Source organism: Entelurus aequoreus, linkage group LG04, assembly GCF_033978785.1.
Source record: "Entelurus aequoreus isolate RoL-2023_Sb linkage group LG04, RoL_Eaeq_v1.1, whole genome shotgun sequence".
In the NCBI taxonomy this organism is placed as follows: domain Eukaryota; kingdom Metazoa; phylum Chordata; class Actinopteri; order Syngnathiformes; family Syngnathidae; genus Entelurus; species Entelurus aequoreus.
The window spans coordinates 51,638,336-51,656,955 of NC_084734.1; the positions used below are offsets into that span (position 1 = coordinate 51,638,336).

Consider the following 18,620-nt stretch of genomic DNA (forward strand, 5'->3'; position numbering starts at 1 on the left):
CACAGCAGCTGAAAGGTACTATGATGTGGAGAATAGAGAGCTGCTGGCCATCGTTCTTGCAATACAGGAGTGGAGGCACTGGTCGTCACTGATCATAAGAACGTGGCTTACATAAGGACTGCTCAAAAACTAAACTCCCGCCAAGCACGTTGGTTATTGTTTCTCACACACTTCAATTTTTCCATCACCTAGATACCCGCCTCCCGCAACACCAAGCCCTATGCACTCTCCAGAGTTTTTGGACCTGCCACTGAGGAAAACCACTCCAGAGACCGTCATACCTGTGGCTTGAGTGTTATGAGCACTCCAATGGGAGGTGGAGAGAAGGGTTTCTAATTCCGCCTCAAAGACCAAGGTCCCCGACAATGTTCAGGCAGGCTATTTGTTCCAAATTAACTGAGATAGGAAGTCCTGCAGTGGGGATACGCATCAAAAAAATCGTATCATCGTGGGGTGCACACTCTGTTTTTAGTCTCACAGACATTCTGGTGGCCAGTGATGGGAAGAAACATCAAGGAATCTGTTAACTCCTGTTCTGTCTGTGCCTAAGGCAAGGCCTCTCATTGCCCTCCAGCTGTTTTCCTTCACCCTCTACCTATTCCGTCACGACCATGGTCCCACATTGCATTAGATTTAATCACAGGCCTTCCACTTTCCCAGGGCAACTCCGTCATACTCGGTGTGGTCGACCGTTTTTCAAAGATGGCTAACTTCATTCTCCTGTCCAAACTACCAACTTCCTTAGAGACTTAGAAAAAGCACCTTGATAGATTTGGATGGCCTAAAGACATATTTTAAAAATGTTATTCCTATAAAAAAAAAGAAAATAATTGTTTTCATTTTTTTTTAATGGATTTTTTAAAATTATAAACCGATTTAAAATCGAGATGAATAAGAATTGTGATTTGGATGTGACTCGATTATTTTGTGCACCCCTAACCTCTACATTTATATGCAGTGCATTTGACCAAATTTGTATTAATTATGATGTATGGATTGTACAAAAGAAGTTGATTCAAAAATGTAATTTGGTTGATTCCAAGTATATTATGACACAGTTTTAGAATGCTAAACATAGCTTATATTGGGCTCTGCCTCATCTCATTAAGTCATTTTTAATGTAATATAAACTCCCCACATCAATGTCCAAATTCATTAACAGATTTTTTTTCTATGTTGATCCAGTCCTTATCTGCAGAAGAATGAAATAACTGTCTCTTGTTGTACTCTGTGCACTGTCTTGTGTACTGCACACACTGTTGCTATTACTGGAACAATCATTTCCCTGAGGGATCAATACTGTTCTAATAAAATCATTGAATCGAACGATTTTTGTCTGGAAAAAAGGTGAGTTTGTTTTCTTTTTTCACAGCAGAAAACAAAAAGGAAATGTTGCTGTATTGCTGTATTAAGTATTTTCTCAAGTATTTATTTAGTATGTCCACATATTGCAGAGCTGGAACTTTGTTTTTGTTATTGCTGACTCTATAGATGTAAAAAGCACACCGGGTGCATTATATGCATAATTATGTTGCGCGTATTAAGTTCAGTGTTGTATTGTTAAATTTCTGTGTGATTAAAAAGGCTTGAAACTGACCCTGATATTATTTCTATTATCTGCTGCTTTTCTTGCCAACATATGATACATCAAGCAACTAGTCATGTGAAATTCACAGCGGCATACTAGAGAAAAACACTTTATTATTTTAGAGTGCAATGGAATATTTGATGAATACTGTTTGGGCTGTGTTCAAATACAATTTCTCAAAATCATCTATGATTTTGCACATTGAAAGTTGTTTTTGTGTATAATGAACACAGCTTATGGGGGAATAAACAGATATTGTTTCAACACACCTGGACACAGGAACTTAATCAAGGTACTCGACTCGCCTCCCTTCCATCGATGTCTGAAGATTCGATGAGTTTGATTGTGGAATGTTCTATACCACAAACTTTATTAGTCAGGAAATACTAGAGTGAATATTAAAAACTGACTTTTGTAAAGATAGTGTACTGTTTGTGTTTAAAAAAGAGCTCAAGCAGTTGAAGTTTGGTCTTTATTGTGTTTGGACATCCAAAGCAGAAGAAGAGCTAAGAGTAAAAAAAAAGGCGAAAGAAAAAGTCATGATTGCTTTGAGCTTACTAAATAAAAATAATACAATAAAATATATAAGTATGTTTGACAAATTAAATAATTTGGCTATACAAGCACATGTAATAAGACAATAAGTTCACAAATACAGCCAATAAATAAGATATAAGTTTAAGGCAGTTTTACAGCAGGATTTGTAATCCAAAGGCATTAGCGGCTACATGCTAACATTTTGTACAAGCTAAATTACAATATAAATAAACTAAAGGATAAAATAAACTAGCTAAATAAAAAAATAAATAGGATAAATGACAAAATAAACAATCTATAGAACAAAATAAACAAAATGACAAAATAAACAAGCTACATTACAAAATAAACAATCTAAATGACAAGATAAACTAAATATTTTTACGAACATTTTCGCCATTCTTTAGACTTCTAGAGCAAGATCACGTGATGGTGACATTGGGAGTGTGGGCGGGGCTTTGTATGCTGTGTAGCAGCCGGAAGTGACGTTCGTTGCTTGTCTCCATGGCAGCGGCGTTGCTCAGTTTGAGGGGGACATAGTGCACGTAATGCATGTGCGCGGAAGCTAGGTGTTTGCGCAGGTGGGAGTGACCTTTGAACTTTTTGTCGCACTGGTCGCACTCCAACTGTTCATCGTCCGAACCGGACTCTAAAGGTTCTGGACTGGACGTTTCTCGGCCCGCGGAAGTGGGGAGGAGCATTTTGGTCAATTTGGGTTTGTGCCAGCGACGGTGTGAGGCCAGGTTGGCGGGGCAGCTGAACACCTTGGCACACTCGGGGCAGCGGTACTCTACCCGAACTATTCTGGAACACCTGTGCTGGGCCAGGCTCAGTGGGTCCCGGTATGCCTCCCCACACAGCTGACACACAAACTCACCGTCACCCTCGGGAGGCTTCCGGTCCACCAGAACCTCCTTAATCCTCAGACCCAGTACCGGCGAAGTGGTGACGTCATCATCCAAGTGCAGCTTCCGCATTGATTTGCTTCTCTTGGTGGGCGTGGCTTTCCCTTTGGTCCGCTTGGTCCCCATCGTGGTGCTGGATTCGGTTCGGTTGTTCATCTTGAGGTCCACCGGTTCGAAGAGGTGGTCCTGAGCCGTGAGGGCAGCAGCCGTGGCTGGGAAAGACTCGGAGCGGGTCAGCGAGCCCAAAGTGAAGTCCTGCTCTTTGCTGACCGGCCGTGTCGGGCTGGACAGACACCGGTACATCACCTCCGGGTCGCCGAACTGGACCCCCTTGGTAGTCCTCTCTGGAGCGGCCGGCCAGCAGTGGGGTTTCAGCGTGCGCACGCGCTTGTGCACGGGCGAAGATGAAGACTGCAGATCGTCTTCCTCATCCTCGGTTCTGAAACGGTACGACATCGGATTGGACCTCTTGCTCCTCTTCACCAGGAAGCCTCGAGGCATGCTGGAAGGCACTGTGTGTGTGTGTGCGTGCGTGTAGGTGGGAAGCAAGGGGCCCGTGTGCATGAGCTTCTGCTTGGGTTCTAATGGATCAAACATTGCTGCTTCTTTTTAACACCACTTTAACCCCCTCCCCTGTCTCCCCTCCCACTCGGGTGCCTCTTTCGACCAATCACAAGCAGCCAACCCCTCCTGTATTTGTGATGTGAGGAGGAGGATTCCCCCCCAACACTCACCACCAACTTGATCACTTCCAGGGCATACGCACACACACACACTGACACGCACATGCACGCACACACACACACCCGCATGGTGACAGTAGTCCACGCACACACACAACAATGCTTTGAATCAAATCATCACTTTATTGTCAAGCAAAATACTGACTGGCCCTGGGGGGGGGGGGGGGGGGGGGGGGGTATGGACAGGGGTTCACATCAGGGGGGTAACTTTGGGGTCGTGTGTCCAGACGTGTGCTGAGTGCAATCATGTGTATTTTGGGGGGCGGGGTCCAAGTAGGTCAAAGTGTGATCTGCATGAAACTTCATTGAGGATCAGATGACATGTGGTCATGTGACCGGTGCAGCCACTCGAAGTGTCAGTGGGCTCATTCTAGAAGATAATAATCATGTTAGTACATTGTCATGCTAGCATATGTGTGCCTTATTAGCATACAGCTGTAAGGACGATGATGTTTCAAAAACATGTGACCAATTCATTTGACCTAAAAAGTGCAGGCAGAACCTGCCGATGTCATGCAAGCACAAATATTTCTTTAAAAATTGGACCTCATAAGTGTACCTAATGAAGTGTTCAATTATTGCTCTGCTACCAGAGCCAAATTAACAACACTTTCTTCATTGCATTGTTTGATCAGCTGTTTTACTGCCGTATGGCATGCACCGTTTGGAAACAATTAGGTGTGTAAGTTACACATATACAAAATCTTTCTGTGTAAATAATACATTTCACAAATATATATCCGCGGCTTATGGTCCGGTTCGACTAATATATGGAAAACATTTTGTTGTTTTTAATTCAGTGGATGCAGCTTAAGTACCGGTGCAGTCTATAGTCTGGAAAATACAGTAAATATTGAAGGTTGTGCTGCAGACATATTTTAAATGAATGATTGAATACTGTCGTACATCGCAAGACTTTTTAACTGTACTACTATGTTTATTATAATCAGTATGTAAATTACATTAAATTATACTTTTGTCACTGATTGGATGTGGATATCACATTGTCTCACAGAGTGTTGACAGCAGATGTGTTATCTTTGTAACTTTTGGGTTTTGTAGTTTTTTGTTACTGTAACTTTGCCCATTGTTCGGTTTTTCATCTGTTTTTTGTGTTTGTAAACCTTGCTGGGTCTGAAAATTCACACCTGAAACTGATCAAGCCATTAGGCCCTTTTAAGCAGTGCTCTGCATTCATTGGTTGCGGATCGTTGCTTGGATTTTCTGACCTTCTTGACATTAGTTTGCTGGTTTTGCAAATATTTTCAGATGTATTGTTACTCCTGTCTTCTTGCAGGCTCGCCTCTGATTTTTTGTTTATAGTCTTTTGTTGCTACTTTTATCCGGCTTCAGGCCAATCTTTTGTTACCCTTTCCCAAGCAGTGCTGCTTCACTTTTTGTTTTGACAATTTATTGTTTATAACCAGTTTATTCTGCCTCAGTTGTACTTTTTATTTTTTCAAGCCTTATGCTTTGCTTCTGTTGATACTTTTTGCCAATTTGCCTTGTCTGCTGCTGTGCAATAAACAATCTTATTGTCTAATATAATCCACCATATGTCAATATGACTTTATTTATTGAGACTTAAACGGGAACTGCACTTTTTTTGGAATTTTGCCTATCGTTCACAATCACTATGAAAGACGTGATGACGGAGGGATATTTTTTTTAATGCATTCTAAATATTAAATAAATGTAAATAAAAGTCTGCTTGGGATCTGCACTATTCCGCCCATAAAATCAAATAAATAACCATCCAAAAAGCGGCAACAATACTCCATTTACATTTCGTGACTTGAATATTAACCAAGTATTAATGATATAGGGTTAGGCGCAATAAGTGTTCAACTTCAGCCTAAACCCTTTCGGTCTGCAACATTTTCATTTTCAATTTATGAATGTACAACTGTTTGGTTTTTTTGTTGACGATTGACCGAAGAATAATAAACTAACTAAACTAACTAAGATATTGTTATTATAGGTGCTAACACAGAAGAGTTATTCATAGCGGCGCCGGGATTCACCTCGGTCGACGTGATCAATTCCGTGTCTCACTATGTTTACATCATCGAGAGGTCTGCTGCTTTCTCGCTTCCTTGCTCCCTGTAAGTTTTATGTAGATCATAAATCATGCATCTCACCTGGACATGTGACATCTGGGTAGGTAATTCGACAGGTTGGGACACATTGACCGCCAATTAGGACATGGAACTGGCGAGGACGACACGAAAAGCGCTTGTTCCAAAATTCCCCAAAAAATGCAGTTCCCCTTTAAGTCATTGACACTAAATGAATACAGTGTCAATGAATAGACACTTTATTCATCGACACTTTGGACACCTCTTGTCAGGGGTCGTGAGGCAATTAATGAGGTGTCAATGAATAAACTGCCAATAAATACATGGTCAAAAGATAGTCAATAATTAAATACGCATTGAATAAATTGTCAATAAATGAAGTGTCAATGAATAAACGATAAAGAAATATCAATGAAAAAAAAGTTAAAAAAATAAATAATAATAGATAATAATAATAAAATGTCAATAAATAAAGTGAACCTGGTGCAGAGATGTCATTAGTCCAGAGGACAGGTGAACATGGGCAGCAGGTTGCTGTTGAAAGACAAATATTTGGCAGCTCTCCTCCTGAGCGCTGCTTTACTGGCATCGTCTTTCATCACAGCCTGATGATGAGTGCTGTCCTCCACTGCAACCATTTGCTTCAACTCGCTTTCCTGTAAGGGTGAACAAAGCATCACTCAGCCTGGATGTCTCATTGAAGTGTAACCATGCACCACAATCACAATTCAAAAGCTTATTTTAAGGGGATGGTTTTGGACACAAGTCAGCATGTCGGCGTGCTCTGCTTCCTGCTTTCAAGTGCAGACGTGTCGATGTTTGCTCCTGCTTGCTTACTGTTTTTTTTTTGCTTTTAAATTATTCTACAAGCCTTGAATATGAATGTATTATGTTTCTTTTAAGTGAAGCAAGATTCCCTGAATCATTTCAATGCTCTTTTTTTTAGGCTTTACAATCCATCTGATGAGCCAGCGACAATAACCTTCTCAACATGGCTGAAGAAGTAACCCAAACAAAGTCTGCCTGTGAAAGTTGTTAAGTATAAGTCAAAAATAAATTTGTCCGTTACAAGTAATTATGTTTTTTCTTGGGAAGCGAAAAAAGACTTAATGAGACACTCCCAGTGGAGTCCAATGATAAGAAGTCTGCAATTACCTCCAAATCAAAGGCTGAAAAGACATACAGGCAAAAGCTAAATAATACCATGTCTTTTCCATAACTCTGTAAAGACACCTGCATTGGACTTGGTGCTAGGCCAAAGCCAAGTGAGAACGTTGGTATCTATGGGCATATCGAACATAAATATAAAAATAGTGCTTACTTGCAGCTATCCATGTGCCATTGACTCTTACCTCACAAAGCAGCTACCTGAAGTCCTGGCTAAACACCAAGGGATCAAACAACTGATTCTGCATGTGGGTAAAGTGTATATCAGAAACCAACGGTCTGAAAGACTTTAATAAACTAGTTAAAAGTGTTGATAAAGTGGAAATATCTACACTCATCACTGGACCTCTCTCAAACATCGACAGAAAGATAAACAAATTCATCTGGCTGCTTCAGCTGAAGACATGGCTGTAATAGAGTGATCTTTGTTTGTCTGTTGCCATCTCCTGGTGAATGTTGGCTATAGCGTACTGGGGTTACTTTTTGGTTGGCCAACGATTTACGTGGTGTTGCGCACCTGACGTCACGTGTGTTGAGTCTGTTCTGGAAGTCTACAGTAAAGAGACGTACTTCATCACCTCGTCTGTTTATTGCCTCCAACCCAATATATTGCAATGGCGGTCCAAAGTCTGTGACTCCAGAGGACTGCATTTTATTGACAACTTCAATCTCTTCTGGCAACGAGAGGATCGGTTTCAGGGGAAAGGCCCACACCTGAACAGAGGTGGAGAGAGACGACTGACGGATAACCTCGTCTACGCTCTGAGGCATCAGAATAGTCCTGGACGGGATGCTGTGCTGGCACAGGGGGAAGAGAAGGGAAGCGGAAGAAGAACTTCTCCGCTGCCACGCAAGAACTACAGCACCTCCAGAATTCCAAACACAAGATTCTGATGCAGCAACTCTTGCATCACTATCACCTTCACCACGGCCCTCACCACAAACCTGGTTCAAACCCGCTGCATCTACATCCTCCAGAGATTCTTGACAATTTTGATTTTATGGTTTTTAACTGAGACATGGCTCCACATAAACACAGCAAAAGTAGGTATGATTGAAACTACTCCACCTCACTTTAACTATGTGTTTGAGACACGAGAAAACCAGAGGGGTGTGAGTGTTTGTGCCATATTCAGGGACAATATACGTACCCACAAATTGTCATTGTTTTTTGTTTTTTTTTAAAATCATTTGAGTATGTGTCATTAAAAATGGAGACAAAACAATCAGCCATACTTTATATCACTATTTACAAACCAGTACAACATTCTCATTATTTTTTGATGATTTTACGAAATAATGCAATTATTATGTGCACTGAGTTTGACTGTATGGCCATTACAGGGGACTTAATGTGTGTGTGGATGTAGCCAATGACAGGCATGCTGAAGGACTCAGTGCTGTCCTTGAAATGTTGGGTCTAACTGAGCATGTAAACGAGCCCACCAACAGCAGAGGCCACACTCGTGATTTGATAATAACTAAGGGTCTTGCTATTTCAAACGTGAATGTTATCGATGTTGCTTTATCAGATAATTTCTGTGTTTTCTTTGACCCAAACCAGAGGTTAGGTCTGCGGTTGATGGGGAAGACTCATAAATAACAGGATAGGGATGCACTTTGGGGAAATTATAAGGTTTGAAAAAAACCTGTATGCTATAGTTGATGATTTGTTGAACTCATATACTGTACATCAAGAGTTGAAAATGTTTTGGACGCTATTGCTCCTGTCAAGGTTGCAATGGACAAAGTAGGAAAAAGGTACCACGGAGAAATGAAGACTCGGTCTGAGCACAGAAAAAGGAGTGCCGCAGAGCTGAACGGAAATGGCGCAAGTCAAAGCTCCAAGTTCATCACGTGATTTACAAAGAAAGGTTAAATGTGTTCAACCAGACTTTGCGTAGGACAAGGGAAAAATATTTTTCTGATATCATCACAAACTGAAGTAACAACTATTGTGTCCTGTTTGCTACGGTAAACAGATGAGCAAACCCTACAATTTCCCTTCCAATAGAACTCATTGCTACATGAAAGAGCAATGAGTTTGCAATATTTTTTCATGATAAAGTTTAAGGCATTACAAATGCAATAATTCCTGGAAAACAAATAGTTACTTTCCAATCAGCTCGTCAACTAGAGCTGGCACATTTCACTCCTGTCACTGACAAAACAGTTGAAGAAATCATCCACAGTCCGAGACCATCAACATGCTGTCTTGCTGAGTTACCCACTAGATTCATAAAGTCTGTGCTGAGCTGTTTGTTACCACAATTTGCTCATCTAGTTAACATCTTACTTCAGACTGGAACATTTTCAAAGGCCTTAAAACGGATGTCATTAAGCCCCTCTTGAAGTAGAATGGTCTTGATACCACAGTGCTGAACAACCATTGGCCCATATCAAACCTTGCATTTTTGGAAAAATCCTGGAAAAAAGTTGTATACCAACAGCTTAATGACTTTCTCCTGTTCAACAATGTGTTTGATACTTTCCAATCAGGCTTTAGGCCTCACCACAGCACCGAAACAGCGCTGATCAAGGAGACAAATGAACACAGACGCAGGAAAAGTCTTGGTCTTGGTTCTGCCTTTGACACGTTGGATTAGAGTATCTAATGTCAGTGCTTAGAAAACTGGGTGAGAATCTTGTTCTTTTCTTGACTGGTTCAAGTCCTATCTCGATCATAGGACATACTTTGTTGAAATTGGTAACTGGGTCTCTGACCAAATCGCTATGACCTGTGGGGTCCCTCAGGCCTCGATTCTTGGACCCATATTGTTCAACTTGTACATGCTGCCACTAGGCTAGCTCATACACAGCTTTGATGTGTCCAACCACAACTATGCAGATGACACTCGTGCCACTGACGGCAGGTAAATGTCGGCCTGTTGATTTACTTTGTCACTGCATGGAACAGATCAGTGTGTAGATGCAAAACAATATTCTTCAGCTAAATTTAAGCAAAACTGAAATATTTGTATGTGGCCTACAAAAGCAAAGAGAAACTATTATTAGTCACCTTGAGACCCTCTCCCTGAAACGGAGTAATAATGTTAGAAATTTAGGGGTGAGAACAAACTCAGACTTGAACTAACAGTCACATTAAGTCAATAACATCAACAGCTTTCTACCACCTGAAAAAACATTGCCAAAATCAGAGGAATAATATCTAAATCAGACTTAGAAATACTAAGCCATGCCTGTGTCTCCAGTAGGTTAGACTACTGTTATGGCCTTCTCACTGGGTTATCTAAGTGAGCTGCAAACCAGCTGCAGTACATCCAGAATGCAGCTGCTCGAGTCCTGACTAAAACCAGGAAATACTGTATGACCATATTAGTCCAGTGCTTAGGTTACTGCACTGGCTTACTGATGCTCAAAGAATAAACTTTCAAACAACTTTGGTTATGTACACATTTTTAGTACATCTCTGACATGTTAGAACCATTTGAACCATCCCGGTCTCCGCAGGGAGTGGTCTCCTCCTGGTGCCCAGAGTCAGGACAAAACATGGTGTGGCTGCGTTTCAGTTTAATGGTCCTAAAGTTTAAAATTGTCTTTCAGAAGATCTGAGAAAGGCCTCAATTTTGGCAATGTTCAAAGGCAGACTTTTGTTTAACTGTGCATATGACAACTAAACGTATTTTAGCTACACGCTTTGATTTAAATTTTAATTTGATTGTTTTTATGATGATTATATTTTCTGTTTTAATTTTAATTATGATTGTTTTATTTTTGACTTCTTCTAATTTTTGGTAAAGCACTTTAAATTGCCTAGTGCACGAATTGTGTTCTATACATAAGCTTGCCTTGCCTTGCCTTACCATGTCGCCAATATTATGTTTGCATAAAGATGTATCATGACTTACAGGAAGGGTAATGTATTTCATGAATATTTCTTATGTATTTATGTATGCTTATCATGTACAGTATGCATGTAATGCACATTATGTATGAATCTAACGTGTGTTTAATGTATAGTACGTATATATATATATATATATATATATATATATATATATATATATATATATATATATATATATATATATATATATATATATATATATATATATACACACAGCAGTGGCGTGCAGTCACTAGAGGCAGGGGAAGCGGGGCCTCACCTGCCATCATGGAAAGAAAAAAAATGTAAAAAGAAAAAAAAAAGAATTAAATTGTTATATGTATCCAGTGATTATACTAAAGTTATTTTCCATTTAACTTCTCCAGTTTTAGATTATTTTTATTTTTATTTTCACATTTGCCGTTCAAATACTGAGAAGAGACGTGCGGTGATCAGCAGCCAGTTGAGGCACGTCACTGATTTGTGCCTCAACATGGATTGTGCACAATGACTCGGCTAACTGCTGAGCTGCTGTGCAGTGAGACTGTATTGCTATATGAATTATATCAGCTAACTAAACTATGGCATAGTTTAGTTAGCTGAGGTATATAATGTACAGTGTATTTTGTCAAATACTGTATGTGTGTAACGTATTTCTTGTGCTGAGCATTCATAAATCTGCTGCAAAAGACGTACTGGTTGAGGCTCGCAGTAATCCGGCCTCCTGGTGGTAGAGGGCGGTAGTGATCCCAGAGATCATTCCTCGGCCGCAGAAGAAAAAAAAGAAAGAAAAAAAAAAGTTTGCAAGCGATTGTTTATTTCCTCTCGCCTGGACTTTTATTAAAAACATGGAGGATTACATATTTAAAATAAAACAGTTTTCTAAACTGGACTTTCAATCGAAGCAGGAGGTAATAATCAAAGGTAGACCAACGCCGGAGCTAAAAGGTTTGCTTTTGACTTCGGGACAGAAGACCCGTTCTTTTCAAACGGCGTGGTACACACGCAAAGGCTGGTTGTGTGGATGTCCAGCAAGAAAGGTAAGACCATAATAATATTTTTTTTTATTAAATGTGCTTTTTTGTGTGCTACAGTTGTGTAAAGAATGCTGGTATGAGCTTTTAAACATAACCCGTTAACTGCTGCCAATCACATGGTGAATAAGATACTATTTAGGGTTCATATGTTTGTAAATCTGACTGTGATGATGCAGTGCCACTGATACACAGGTATATATATATACACAGGTATATATATATATATATGTATCCATACATGTATTTCATGTATCTATCCTTCTATATATATATATATATATATATATATATATATATATATATATATATATATATATATATATATATATATATATATATATATATATATATATATATACATATATATATAAATGTATATTGTATTGTATGTTTTTATGTATGTGCTTGTCGCTGCCATCTTAATACATAAAGGAAAAAGTCAGTGGTAGCATTTTTTTTTTTTAACTTTCTTGAATTACAAAAACTGCAGCGTTAATGTGTTAGCGCTAAAATCAGGAAAATTAATGCAAGAAAGATATTTTAATAATAATAATACATTTTTAAAAATAATAAATGAATACATTTATGAATAAATGAATGAAGAAATTAATAAATGAATGAATAAAGAAATGAAGGAAATAATAAATGAATGAATAAATAAAGAAATGAAAGAGAGTCTAAATTAATAAATATAATGAGTAAATAATGAGTGAATTCATGAATAAATGAATGAAAAAAAAACAAATGAATGAATGAATGATGAATGATGAATAAATGAATGAATGAACGATCAAACAAACAAACAAAGAAACAAACAAACAAACAAATGTAGCTGCTAACATGTACAGTATATCCAAAGATGAAAAACTTCTCCAAAGTGGACTTTTAGACAAAACAGAAAAATGATCATACTTTTATTTTTAAAACAAATTAAGTTTTCCTACTTCAAATACAAATTAAAGCTAAAACTACACATGTTATTTTAATTTTATGAAAAAACAAAATAAATACACTGGTAAGTATTTGATAACATTATTAAAAAAGTTAATTATTATCTTCCTTTCTTTATAGCTTAAAGCTGGGGTACCTAAGTTATATTCTTTAACTAAAAAAAAAAATCATATGAGCGTCATACAGTATAACGTCATAACAAAAATAATGCAGTAGGGATCTTTCTGTGTGGAGTTTGCATGTCCTCCCCGTGACTGCGTGGGTTCCCTCCGGGTACTCCGGCTTCCTCCCACCTCCAAAGACATGCACCTGGAGATAGGTTGATTGGCAACACTAAATTGGCCCTAGTGTGTGAATGTGAGTGTGAATGTTGTCTGTCTATCTGTGTTGGCCCTGCGATGAGGTGGCGACTTGTCCAGGGTGTACCCCGCCTTCCGCCCGATTGTAGCTGAGATAGGCTCCAGCGCCCCCCCGCGACCCGAAGGGAATAAGCGGTAGAAAATGGATGGATGGATGGATGGAATTTTTGGAAAAAACTGTACGTCTGTGTGCTGTCTGTGCCTTATAATTAAGTATTTTAGTAAATAAAACCCCGGAAGACAAAATAATTTGTCTTCCTGGCGGTCAACCCGTCCAGAGTCAACCACAGGATTTAGAGAAAGGTGGGGTGAACAGAGCCCACGAAAGGAGCATCCTCATTGGCTGACGCGATATAAGCGTGTGCACGGTGCGAACTTGTTTGCAGTAAAGCATGGCTGCCGAACACCCACCTGAAAAGATCGCAATACCTGCGCTTGCCTTTAAAGCATATAATGCTAAAAAACCCAACAGAGGAAATCAGAGGAAGAAAAGAAAGACGCTGTACATCTAAAAAAAACTAAAGAAGAGCCAGAACTCAAATAAATATTGGTCCGGCGTGTTTGAGATGGAGGGCATTGCGGGCCGGCTTTGGACTCATTTTGGACACGCAAGTGGCTGTTTTCCTCCTAGACAGGTAATCTAGTGTTCCATTTTCCTATATTTTGTGTTTATCCTTTTTAAGTGGCGAACTAGGGGATCGTTTGATGAAACTTCAGACTGTCAACAACGTATGCGTGTGCACATACAGCTCTCGTGCGCAATTCCGTGTACTTCCAGAGAGGAGGAGACTGTGAGGGACTATTAGCGAGGTGTGCAGAGTGGGGTGCAGGATTTGCAATTTGAATGCCTGGTGACACAAGATTCAAGTACCCCAACTTTAATGACCGATCTGTATTAACATTGATCACAACATATGAACATGAATTTAAGTAAAACTAAATTCCAAATGAGTCAGTGGCTCGCCAAGCACGAACCTCCCTGCACTTCATTGCTGTGTATGAAGGTATGATTGTGAACAAACACATGCATGCTTACAGTGAGAGTGTTGGCTGAGGTGACGTAAACCAGCTCTTCCTCAAAGTCACAGAAGCGGTCGTGAAAGATGGCCAGACACCAGCTTTGCTTGAAGAAACTGTAACATGGGGGGCAGAAACTCAGGGTCATGCTGGGAGTTGATAAAGTAGTTGCCTTATACAACCTTAATCACAAAAGTGTAAATACATCATCGGTGCCACGCATTTTCTCTTTCATATTACTCTCGCAAGAAGATGACAATGAGCAAGTGTTCATTGATTTTAACGGGTTCTGATAAGCTGTCATTCGCCCCAATGACTTTACAAGTCAGCTGACCAGCAAAAGGGGTTCAGTGAGTGATACGGGTGGTGGGAGGTAGGGAAGAAGGCTTCTTTGTCTTGTCCCGCACTGTCCACAAAGACAGATTGGCAAGCTGCATAAACAGATTAGGAGGCAGAGGACAATAGTCTGGCACAGGTCATTTGTATTGAAACCTCAAAAGCAGGTCACCTGCTGTTTAACAAACACACACACACACACACACACACACACACACACACACACACACACACACACACACACACACACACACACACACACACACACACACACACACACACACACACACACACACACACACAGACATACAGAAAAGAAGACATGTCGGTCATGTTGGCATGAGGTGAGTGGTGTGCACCTGTAGAGGTCCTGGATCTGGCCCAGGTCAATACGGACCAGAAGCTGACCCAGGAGCGTCTGGTGCTTGCCGTACAGACACAGGAGGTTCGGGACGGGAAGGGGCTTTAGGGACAAACAGGTAAGTGTCTCCACCAACTCGTTGTGGTCCAGATGCAGACAGAGATAGTCTCCCTTCTCCGCCTGTCCTGTCGCCACGTGTCGACCCTGTAGGGAGCACGGTGTGGTGGGGTGGGAGTTGGGGGGGGGGGGGGGTCCATCATTCAGGGGGGAGGTGGATGTGGTCAAAAAGGAAAGACGTAAACATACGTGTCCAATAAAAGTTCCTGACTGGCTGCTGGCAGCTGGTTTGGTGACATGCAGAAAGTTGAATCTTCCCGGTAACTTCCCACCTGTACACACACAAACACGCCTCTGCTCACTCAATGGACACTTCATTAGGTACACCACCTACTACATGAAGTTTTTGGATGTTTGTAAAGATACACTTCTTGTACATGTACTATTTGCTGACATGTGTATTTACAGTAGGTAATATGACAAACAGATAATGTTATTTGGTTTTCTTCAGTTTTTGGATGTTTTTAAAGATATATTTCTTGGACATGTACTATTTGCTGACATGTATATTTACAGTAGGTAATATGACAAACAGATAATGTTATTTTGTTTTCTTCATGCTTCTAATGGAAACAGAATTGTGCTGGATACTGACTAAGTGATCTTATGTGTGGTACTATAATATATATATATATGTGTGTATGTGTATATGTATACATATACGTATATACGTATATGTATACATATATACCTATATATATATATATATATATATATATATATATATATATATATATATATATATATATATATATATATATATATATGTGTGTGTGTGTGTGTGTGTGTGTGTGTGTGTGTGTGTGTGTGTGTGTGTGTGTGTGTGTGTGTGTGTGTGTGTGAAGATGTACTGAATATATTTCAATAGCACAGTGTGAAAATGGGACCTTGAATCATTGGACTTTTGTAGATGGGAACCAGTCGGTCGGTGGCGCCTGGTGTCTCGTCAACCGGCTCCAATGTGGGGTCGAAGTGGGTCAGCAACATGGCTGCCAACTCCTGGCCCACCTCTTTGGAGTTGAAGTTGGCATGCGACCACTCCTCGCTGTAGTACGAACGAGAGAATTTGGTGAGCGGGCCAGCACCCCAAATTGAGGGGTCGTTGGTGTGAAACATGGCGTCGATGACCAGCCGGCCGTCAAAGACCAGGAAGGAGCTGCTGATGCTCCTGAATGCGTCGTAGTCCACTCCTTTATTGGACAGGTTGATGAACACCTGACAAGAAGACAGGACACATGTGTGCAGGTGATGATCATACCGATCCATGGGGCACTTAACTTACTCCGCATGGCAGGTGGAGAGGTTCTGAGGCGGTGCTGAAAGATACCGACATGAGAGGATCAGGATGACCTCCATCGTTCATGTGGGTCATCAAGCAGTCCCGGTGGACATGAACCCGGGCCTTCTGCAGGCAGGACATCACAGCTTTCTCCACAGCGGGGTCAACAAAGTAGGAAACACTGGGCTCTGCGGGCAGGGCACTGTAGTCGTCACTCTCAGGTGGTGTATCGTTGGACGCGTCACAGTCGGGAGGCAGGTCATTGGACGCTTCAGAGTCAGGAGGTGGGTACTTGGATGCTTTGGAATCGGAAGGTGAGTCATTGGATGCTTTGGAATCGGAAGGGGAGTCATTAGATGCGTTAGAATTGGGAGGTGGGTCATTGGATGCGTTAGAATCAGGAGGTGGGTCATTGGATGAGTCAGAGTCAGGAGGCAGGTCATTGGACGCTTCAGAGTCGGGAGGTGGGTCATTGGATAAGTCAGAGTCAGGAGGCGGGTCATTGGACGCTTCAGAGTCGGGAGGTGGGTCATTGGATGCGTTAGAATCGAGAGGTGGGTCATTGGAAGGTGGGTCATTGGATGCGTCAGATTTGGGAAGTGGGTCATTGGATGTGTCAGAGTCAGGAGGTGGGTCATTAGATGCGTTAGAATCGGGAAGTGGGTCATTGGAAGGTGGGTCATTGGATGCGTCAGAATAGGGAAGTGGGTCATTGGATGTGTCAGAGTCAGGAGGTGGGTCATTAGATGTGACAGATTTGGGAGGTGGGTCATTGGATGTGGTAGAGTCAGGAGGTGGGTCATTGGACGAGTCAGAGTCCGGAGGCGGGTCATTGGATGCCTCAAAGTTGGATGCGTCACAATCAGGAGGTGGATCACGAGATGTGTCAGAGTCAGGAGGCGGGTCATTTGATGTGTCACATTTAGGAGGCAGGTCATTGGATGCATCAGAGTCAGAAGGCGGGTCATTGGATGCGTCACAGTCAGGTGGTGGGTCACTGGATGCGCCAGAGTCAGGTTGCGGGTCATTGGACATGTGAGAGTCAGGAAGTGGGTCATTGAATGCATCAAAGTTAAGAGGTGAGTCTTTGGATGCGTCAAAGTTGAGAGGCGGGTCATTGAATGCAGCAGAGTCGGGAAGTGGGTCATTGGATGCATCAGAGTTGGGAGGCGGGTCATTGGATGCGTCAGAGTCAGGAAGCATGACATTGGATAAATCAAGAAGTGGGTCAATGGACGAGTCAGGAGGCGGGTCATGGGACGAGTCAGGGGGCAGGTCATTGGATGTGTCAGAGTTGGGAGGCGGGTCATTGGATGCGTCAGAGTTTGGAGGCGGGTCATTGGATGCATCAGAGTTGGTAGGCGGGTCACTGAACGAGTCAGGGGGCAGGTCATTGGATGTGTCAGAGTTGGGAGGCGGGTCATTGGATGCATCAGAGTTGGTAGGCGGGTCATTGGATGCATCAGAGTCAAGAGGCAGGTCATTGGACAAGTCAGAGTCAGGAGGCGGGCCATTGGACATCTCAGCGTCGGGAGGCGGGTTACTGCAAATGACACGTTCCAGAGGAGGCAGGACCAGGTGAATACAGGCACCTCGCACTCCAAGACGGAGCAACGTCTCCACGGTGGTGAAGACATCAATGCTGTTTCCGTAGACAATAGCGTTATCTGGTGAGAAGGACAGTGTTAGCGTGAAGCTTCTAAACTGGCATCTTAATGATAAAACATAATAAACACAAGTGCAGAAAGAATATTTCCAGGATGAGTAGTACACAAAAACATTATTGAAATCATTTAGAATTCTTGCAAACAAGACTGAAACCTGAAGATCAAAAATGGTCACTGTCCATGGTGCTGACTCCTGTGATGTCAACATTAAAGAAAGACCGGCCAGCACTAAAAGTGTGTGTGTGTGTGTGTGTGTGTGTGTGTGTGTGCGTGTGTGTGTGTGTGTGTGTGTGTGTGTGTGTGTGTGTGTGTGTGTGTGTGTGTGTGTGTGTGTGTGTGTGTGTGTGTGTGTGTGTGTGTGTATACCTTTCTTCCTCGTAAAGTTGTCAAGCAGCCATTGGCGGGCGGTTGCACAGTCATGTTGGTCGTTGAGAGTGAAGAAATTCGACGGTACCGGCCCGGTGTACCTGGAGGGGCAGGACAGCCCTTGTTGATGCTCGTTTGTGTCCTCCTGGTTCGGATCCAGTAGTGTTGGACATGGAACCTATAAGAACAAGAAGAAGAAGAAGCACAAAGTATGTGATGAACAGAATCAGAATCAAAATCAGTTTCATTGGCCAAGTATATATAA

General features: G+C 41.5%; 2 protein-coding genes across 5 annotated transcripts in view; both read right to left on the bottom strand.

Moving 5' to 3' along the window:
- Nucleotides 1-2,117: 2,117 nt before the first annotated feature.
- LOC133648783 (insulinoma-associated protein 1a-like) lies at nt 2,118-3,538 on the bottom strand. Its single transcript, XM_062045208.1, has one exon. It carries the CDS (start codon nt 3,529-3,531, stop codon nt 2,548-2,550), a length of 984 nt encoding a protein of 327 aa, XP_061901192.1. The 5' UTR covers nt 3,532-3,538; the 3' UTR covers nt 2,118-2,547.
- A 437-nt stretch (nt 3,539-3,975) lies between these two features.
- The window catches only part of cfap61 (cilia and flagella associated protein 61), a 49,932-nt gene continuing 35,287 nt past the window's right edge, over nt 3,976-18,620 (bottom strand). Inside the window, exons 19-26 of one of the 4 annotated variants that reach the window (XM_062045203.1) lie at nt 18,356-18,533; nt 16,326-17,989; nt 15,931-16,258; nt 15,233-15,315; nt 14,925-15,130; nt 14,249-14,345; nt 6,332-6,507; nt 3,976-4,143 (exon numbers count right to left, since the gene is read on the bottom strand). In XM_062045203.1, coding sequence (XP_061901187.1) covers nt 6,349-6,507; nt 14,249-14,345; nt 14,925-15,130; nt 15,233-15,315; nt 15,931-16,258; nt 16,326-17,989; nt 18,356-18,533 — 2,715 coding nt within the window. In that variant the 3' untranslated portion in view covers nt 3,976-4,143; nt 6,332-6,348. Of the gene's footprint in view, nt 4,144-5,797; nt 5,877-5,927; nt 6,043-6,331; nt 6,508-14,248; nt 14,346-14,924; nt 15,131-15,232; nt 15,316-15,930; nt 16,259-16,325; nt 17,990-18,355; nt 18,534-18,620 lie in introns of those variants that run through there. The other 3 variants (XM_062045204.1, XM_062045206.1, XM_062045205.1) reach the window with 3 other exon arrangements.